This window comes from Alnus glutinosa, chromosome 14, assembly GCF_958979055.1.
Source record: "Alnus glutinosa chromosome 14, dhAlnGlut1.1, whole genome shotgun sequence".
In the NCBI taxonomy this organism is placed as follows: Eukaryota; Viridiplantae; Streptophyta; class Magnoliopsida; order Fagales; family Betulaceae; genus Alnus; species Alnus glutinosa.
In genome coordinates this window covers 6123537-6131555 of record NC_084899.1, presented here as the reverse complement: position 1 = coordinate 6131555, position 8019 = coordinate 6123537, and the positions used below count along the sequence as shown (strand labels likewise).

The 8019-nt window shown below is 36.4% G+C and overlaps 2 protein-coding genes across 2 annotated transcripts; one reads left to right on the top strand and one right to left on the bottom strand.

The window, feature by feature from the left end:
* Positions 1 to 587: 587 nt before the first annotated feature.
* LOC133858179 (potassium transporter 5-like) lies at positions 588 to 4641 on the top strand. The gene is made up of 7 exons (XM_062293659.1): positions 588 to 918; positions 1003 to 1260; positions 2472 to 2522; positions 2626 to 2886; positions 3018 to 3185; positions 3289 to 3543; positions 3678 to 4641. The coding sequence occupies exons 1-7, from the start codon at positions 588 to 590 to the stop codon at positions 4613 to 4615; spliced, it is 2262 nt and encodes a 753-aa protein (XP_062149643.1). The 3' UTR covers positions 4616 to 4641.
* A 1391-nt stretch (positions 4642 to 6032) lies between these two features.
* Positions 6033 to 6801, bottom strand: LOC133857260 (uncharacterized). The gene has a single exon (XM_062292457.1). The coding sequence runs from the start codon at positions 6678 to 6680 to the stop codon at positions 6291 to 6293; it is 390 nt and encodes a 129-aa protein (XP_062148441.1). The 5' UTR covers positions 6681 to 6801; the 3' UTR covers positions 6033 to 6290.
* Positions 6802 to 8019: the final 1218 nt, after the last annotated feature.

Genomic DNA, 8019 nt, shown 5'->3' with positions numbered 1-8019 from the left:
TAATTAAATTTGGTGAACACTATAGCAATCATCAATTTTTTTGTCAATATAGCTAGGAAAATGATTTTCAGGGGACGAAAAATCTTGCCGATCAATGACAGAATTTCGTCACCTGTAATTTTTATATTATTTTACATTAATATTTATATGTTGTGAATAAAAATTGATTTTTATAAATTAATATAATTGAATGAAAATATAAAAAATATTTGTAATTTTCCGTACTTGTCAAACACAAAAAATACTTTTGGCGAAAAACATTTTCCTAATATGAAACAAACATATCATTAATTTTAATAAAAAATGTTGTTAGATCGATATCACCAAAGAAATTAAATCCATTGGCTCTTGTAGATTCCTACTACTTGAACGACATCTAGAAAGCGTACGTGCGGTGGGAATATTAATTAATGTGTTGATTTTGTTGGCACTTGGAAATATATATAGGAGGGAAGTCAATGTAATTAAAAACTGCAACGTTCATTGAAATGGGAGGAAGCTAGCTAGAGAGATAGAACTGATCAGAAGGGGAAGTGATACAGAAATGTCTAGTGAAGCAGCACCAACATGTACGTTCTGAACAAAGTATGGAGGAATTTTCCAGACAACTTCATGGGAAGAAAGTTTTGCGAAGATTCGATTCCTTGGACATAGAATCCTCCACTGTTCCCGGTCGTCAGGGCCATGGCATTCCAGAGGGCTGGTCGGTGGTCTTGCATTTAGCATTCCAGAGCATCGGAATTGTATACGGAGACATTGGTACTTCACCACTCTATGTGTATGCGAGCACTTTTAGTAATGGAATCAAGCACAACGACGACATTTTGGGTGTTCTTTCTTTGATCTTTTACACCCTCACCTTAATCCCTCTCGTTAAGTACGTTTTCATCGTCTTACAGGCCAACGATAATGGCGAAGGTACGATATATTTAGGACCCCTTTTAGCTCTTTATATTTTCACACATATTTATGGCCATATTTTATAAAAATATGTTTGTTTAGGAGGGCAATTTGCGTTGTACTCTCTCATATGCCGAGATGCAAAGGTTGGTTTGATCCCAAATCAGCAGGCTGCAGAAGATGATCAGGAGGTGTCGAATTTCCAGCTTGAGTTACCGAGCAGTCGTCATGAGTTGATTGCATCGAGGGTGAAGTCTAAGCTGGAAAGCAGCCAGTTTGCCAAGTTCTTCCTATTGCTTGCCACCATGCTTGGAACTGCCATGGTTATTGGCGATGGTGTTCTCACGCCTTGCATCTCAGGTGTGTTTAATTATCTTCTACTTTACCGGACCTTAATTATATCTTGAAAATGACCCTTATACGTGTTATGTTAATTTGCTTTCGAATGTTGTCATTGATGAAATTTATTTCTTCTTATTAGTTTAAAATTTTAGGACAAGTGATAGTTTAATATAGTATCAAAATTAAAATTCATGAATTTGAACTTTTACTCAATCATTTACCAAATTTTAATTAAATATTTGAGTTTGTGATTTAACAGTACTTATCAACTTTACAGAATTGTAAAGCGTCTAATTCATCCCAAATAGTCTTGATCTTAGTAAAGTAATCAGTAACAGATAAATCTTCTTGAGCTAGGGTTGCAAGAAGTTTTTGAAGTTGAAAGATTCGAGGACCATTACCTTGAGAGAATCTATCTTTCAAATCCTGCTACATTTCGGCACAGGTAGTGATGTAAATCACGCTTGAGGCGATTTCCTTTGAGATTGAATTTAGAATCCAAGCAATAATCATATTATTGCATCGAGTCCACGCATGAAAAACTGCTTCATCTTCAGGAGATGGTTTCGGTAGGGAACCATCGATGAACACAATTTTGTTCTTTGCCGTGAGAGATTCAATCATGGATCTACTCATCCATGTATTGTAATTTCCACCGGTAAGAGGTTGATAGACCAACATTGTTCCTAGATTATCACCATTGTTGAGAAAAAAAAGGAATCGAAGAATTTTTGGTTAAGGATGAAGAAGAAGATGAATTCGTCATTAACGAAAGTAGTTGAATTAAAGGTTGAATTGAAGAAAAAAAATGAATTGAAGAATGAAATTTCACTGAATCGTGAAAAACTCTGATACCATATCAACTTTACAGAATTGTAAAGCAATTGATGAAGAATAGAGAGAACAACGTGTGGAACAAGAAATGTGAAGATGAACTGAGTCTCTGTATTGATTAACTTGAGAATAGAGTTACATACAAGAAGAGTATTTATACACAAGTAATAAGCACACGTGCGCTTAAACTAACTAACAAACGAACTAACTACCTAGCTGTATAACGATCGTGGCAATTATGTAAAACTGTAAAGCTAGTTAAAACTAAACTAAGTTCTAAACTCCGATGTACTTGTCGATTTATTCAAAACTATGCAAAAAGACGTACAAGTAATTAGGCTTCGTCTTTTTGTTGCTCGTTAATTTGTCATTCCTCTTTTCCATTTTATTGACAGTGTTATCGGCTGTGGGTGGGATCAAGCGAGCTACATCTGCGGTGACAGACGGTACCGTACCCCACATTTACTCATCTCTGTTCATCATAATTTATAAGAAAATTTTGTCATAATTTTTCATACCATTATTAATTTTTCATTCCTGCACGTACAGATATGATTGTCTGGATATCAGTTGCTATCTTGATCTTCCTATTTATGATCCAAAGATTTGGAACCGACAAAGTGGGCTATACTTTTGCGCCAATAATTTGCGTTTGGTTCGCATTCATCGGGGGCATTGGCCTTTTTAATTTCATCAAATTTGATCCAACTGTTGTCAAAGCCTTAAATCCAAAATACATCGTTCAATATTTCCAGAGGAACAAAACAGAAGCTTGGGTTTCTCTAGGTGGCACTGTTCTTGCCATAACAGGTCGGCATCTGGATCGAATTATTGCTTCCCAATTATAATATATATGAGATAATTATATATTAATTATTCTTTGAAATATTACTTGGGAAATTAATTTTATTAATGAATTTTAACTTGAAATATGCATGCAGGAGCCGAAGCGCTGTTTGCCGATGTTGGGCACTTCACAGTTCGGTCAATTCAAATAAGTATGTGCTCGGTGACGTACCCGGCTCTCATTTTGGCATACGCTGGACAAGCGTCCTTCCTTCGCAAGCATAATCATCTTGTCAAGGATGCCTTCTTCGAGTCCATACCAGGTAAACAAAAACACATATATATTTTCTGTCACGATATGATCCAAAAAAACGCTAGCCATGCACGTTGTTAAATCATGTGGCTACGTACTTGTGATGCATGCAGACCCTTTGTATTCGCCAACGTTTGTGTTGGCTATATTAGCGACAATAGTAGCTAGTCAGGCCATGATTTCAGGGACTTTCTCTATGGTCCAACAATCCCTCTCACTAGACTGTTTTCCTCGGGTGAAAATCGTGCATACATCGGCTAAGTATGAAGGACAAGTTTACATACCAGAAGTCAATTACCTTCTTATGTTGGCATGCATAGGGGTCACTTTGGGTTTCAGGAGCACCGCAAAGATTGGCAACGCATACGGTAATTAATACACTACGTACCCACATAGCTTTTATCAATAGTAATATATATATATATATATATATATATATATATATATAAACCTAATTAAGAAAAAATGGAAATTTTATTTTTGTTATTTTGTACGTACACAGGGATAGCAGTGGTATTTGTGATGGCTCTCACATCGGCCTTCCTAGTACTAATCATGATTATGATATGGAAATCTCACATACTCTTAATAGTCTCCTATGTTCTTGTTATTGGCACTTTGGAGCTTCTCTACTTAAGCTCAGTCCTTTACAAGTTTGACCAAGGAGGATATCTTCCCCTAGCCTTTGCTGCAGTCTTGATGAGTATAATGTACATTTGGAATGATGTGCACAGAAGAAAGTACTTCTACGAGTTGAATAACAAAGTTTCTTTGGAGAAGCTCAATGAGATAGGTGCTGCAGATACAAAGTTTTGTCGACTCCCTGGTTTGGCCTTGTTCTATTCAGAGCTTGTTCAGGGCATCCCCCCCATTTTCAAGCACTACGTTGCAAATGTGCCTGCAATGCACTCAACAATTGTCTTTGTCTCCATCAAGTCACTACCCATCAGCAAAGTTGCAGTGGAAGAGCGTTTCCTCTTTCGTCGTGTGGAGCTTAAAGACCAAAATGTGTTTCGATGTGTTGTTAGATATGGGTACACAGATAGGCCTCAAGAACAAGAACCCCTCGAGGAAATGTTAGTTGAAAGATTGAAGGAGTTTATTGTAGATGATTTTTGGTTCGCCCAAAGTAAACTAAATGATGTTGAAAATGATGGGGAGTCGTTGGATGCTGGGTTGGTTAATGAAGATGTAAAGCATGTTGATGAAGAGGAGGTGGAGAGAGAGATTGAGGGTTTAGATGAAGCATGGCGTGCCGGGGTTGTTCATTTGATTGGCGAGAATGAAGTGGTTGCTGGAAAAGGAGCGGGTATAGGAAAGAGGTTTTTGATAAATTATGCTTACAATTTCTTGAGGAAAAATTTAAGCCAGACTGAAAATGTTTTCGATAATATTCCTCGCAAGCGCATGCTAAAAGTCGGCATGATTTACGAGCTATAAAACGTGAAGAAATTAAGTGGAGGATCATTGGTAATTAAGCTAATTAAGGTGGTCAACTATATTACTTGCTTTTTCTTGCATGGATTATTACAGATTGGATTCAAGGCGACAACATATATATATATATATATATGAAAAATGTTGAACCAATTGTATGCAATTCAATTTTCATATCATGTATTGAAGTCTCATGTTATTTGGTTCTTCCTTGATTACATTTAATTTTGTTTTGCATGCATTGTTTTATCTGCTTGTGCAACTGTGCACCGATTACATGACACCATCGATGTGAACTGCACTAGTTGATCTATCGTGCCTTTTCCTCTCTTTTTTGAGCCTTTAGGATCACTTAGTTGAGCCTAAGGTGTAAGCCTAGGTTATTTTTTATTTTTTTATTTTTTTTTAGAAGAGGCTAACTTGACCCTTCTATGGGCCTAGTTGATCCCCTTCAAGTCAAATTAAGAGTATTTTTGAAAAAGGCTCAATCGAGAGGTACCCATCATTAATCCTACCCTGTAAATTCTTTAAGCTCGTAACCTACCCCTTAGCCAATTCTGACATATCACATAAAAGCATCAAAGATCCCCGCCGATATCATTTTCTTGCTCGATCTTTTTACTATTTTGCAGGTTCATTTAATTTGGGGCTAGACGTGCGATCAACTTTAATTTCCCTATACATCACGACCTAGGCCCGTTTAATAACCCCATTCCCTCCTCCTTTTCCTTATTTTTATCTTTTTCAAAAAAATATTAACTCAAAATAATCTTAACTTTTTTAACTTTTTATATCACATCAACAATTTTTTATTATTATTTGAATAAAAGAATTCACTACAAAACAAAATTTGTTTACTTTTTTATATAAATTCTTTCTACTTTATATCACATCAATCAACTCATGCTCAAAAAAAATATTCTCACCTTTTACTCATACTCAAAAAAAAAAAAAAAAATATTCTCCCAGAAAGAAGGGAGAGGTGGATTACTCAAAAAAAAAATTAATCAAAATAGAACCATTTTTTTACAGATATCCTGACGCATAAAGAATATTCCTCTATAGATACTTTGATTACCATCTAGAAAAGTTCCAGGATACAGTCAAAGATCCGTATGTAGAATAGCCAAGTTGATTTCATATAAAAAAAAAAAAAAAAGAATAGCCAAGTTGATGGGCTACGATCTAGTGCGTTCGTCTCCATCCCACTACCAGAAGGTCCCCATACACCCACACCAACCTTGCAAACTCTCAAATCATTATGGATCAATGTTATCAAACCCATAATTTCAACTAAATTAGTGGGATCAATGATTACCCCCTAATCTGCTACACGTCAAATCATCATCTTTAATTAAATTAGGATAATCACCAGTCTCACTAATGGAAAGTCTAAAAAATAGCCTAATCTACAAAGAAAGATCTAAAAATATTATCAAATACATCAATAATTACATTACATGCTACATCAACGTATCTACCACGTAATTAACAATCCACATTGAAAACATAATTACATCTATACCATCAACATTTAACACTTTTCCAAGTTCTCATTCTCTTTTATGCTTGGAAACAAAACTACAAAAAAAAAAAAACAAAAAAAAAAAAAAAAAGGGGGAAAAAATTACAAATTTGGACCTACGGCGCTTCAAATATTGCCGTAATTCGTCGGAGATCACAGATCGGAGCGGCCGTTGAAATCGGAGGCGAGGCGGGAGGCGATGGCGGAGTGGTACATGGCGTCGTGAAACGACTCCGTTTCCATGGTCTTCAACCGGAGCTGCCTCGCCTTTTCCTCCGTGAAGCAACCCGGGGCGTACCGGGAACGCGCCGGCTTCCGGTCGAGATCCGGGCCCGATTTGTTCTCCGGCTCCTCGGAGCCGTCTCGGATCTTCTCTTTTCTTCCGGAATCAATGTAGTCGGGCTCCGACGACCACCCGAAGAGCGGGGTCCACCAGTTGGCGGAGGAAACGGGTTTGCGGTTGTTCGGGTCTGGTCTCCGGTTACCCGGAATAGCACACGCACGGATCCCGGTAGATCGGAAGGGGATGAGATTCGTAGCCATTTGAAGAGCCTTTCAGATAAACAAAGCTATAGGTTTTTTTTTCAGAAAGAGTGAGAGAGTTGTGAGGGGCAGAGATAGAGAGTTTGAAGAAAAAGAAAAAGGGTAATGGAGATGGTTGTTTGACAGAGGGTTACTATTTTAAAGGAGAAATTGGGAAACGGATAAGATCGGACATGTGGCGGTTTAACATGAGGGGTTTGTGGGGTTTCTTTTCGCTTTTTTTACGACATTTTTACCGGTTATTCCGGTTGACTTGTTGCTTTTTTAAAGCTTTTGGTCCTTCGTGACAGCAATCTGACGAGGGAGTCATTCTTTTACATAAATGTCCTTACGATAAAACGCTTCGTTTTACCCTAGTATTTTATGACCGGTAGTGATTCTCAATTTCTCACCACATTTCTATCTACTTTTATCTTTGGGTAAATATAAAATAAATTCATAAGTCTTTTCAAAAATTCTGAAAAATTCCTCATTTTTTTTTTCAACATTAAATTATTTAATTTTTCGTGAACTTGATACAAATCCCTCCGTAAATTTTTTGTCCATTTTTCTAAGCTTCGTTAGTACCACGTTAACATTTTCGTTATCTTATCTTAAAATATGTATATACTTTTTTAATTAAAATTTTATTATTTATTATTTATTTATTCTTTTTTTAAAATAAGAAAATAGAAGGGTTTGCGACAACCACCCCGAGTAGCTTTCAATTTACTGTCATTATGCCAAAAAAAAAAAAAAAGGGAAAAAAAAAAAAAAAAGTTACCCACACAATAATGTCAATAAGTGACAGGATAATGATGAAGTGCCTTTTTTTTCAAACGGAAGAAGCATTATTAAATTCCTATTGCTTACGGTATATATATTCTCTAGTTATGGTCCACTGTGATGGCGCATGGGTATGAATTCGTGTCTTCATTTGATAATTTGTTAATTAGTCAGTATCATCTCCGTAACGGATCCGCCCAAATTAATTTATTATATATTCGAATTGCAAGCGGTACGAATAGCCCTATAGAAATAGAGGGTGTGTGGAACCTATTTATCTCGAGTAAATATCTTAATTATATTATGAGCGGCCTGCAACCGGTTGACTCTGCGTTATTTTTTATAGAAATTACACATAATTTGAACATTGTGCTTCACCTCAGCATTTGTTAGGGTTGGCAATTTTTGATACGACCTGTGAACCCGACACGAACATGACACGAGAAAATAGGGTTTGGGTTTTATATAATCGGGTTTAGGTCGAAATCGGGTCAACCCGATTCTGAACCCCCTCTTTTTTTTTTTCTTTTTTTTTTTTTTTTTTTTTTTCCAAAGAGATAAACCCGAACCAAAG

Coding starts and splice junctions, on each gene's coding strand:
- LOC133857260 (XM_062292457.1), bottom strand. CDS start 6,680: ATGGCTACGAATCTCATCCCCTTCCGATCTACCGGGATCCGTGCGTGT.
- LOC133858179 (XM_062293659.1), top strand. CDS start 588: ATGGAGGAATTTTCCAGACAACTTCATGGGAAGAAAGTTTTGCGAAGA. Junction 2,523..2,625: donor TACATCTGCGGTGACAGACG/GTACCGTACCCC, acceptor CTGCACGTACAG/ATATGATTGTCTGGATATCA. Junction 3,544..3,677: donor AAAGATTGGCAACGCATACG/GTAATTAATACA, acceptor GTACGTACACAG/GGATAGCAGTGGTATTTGTG.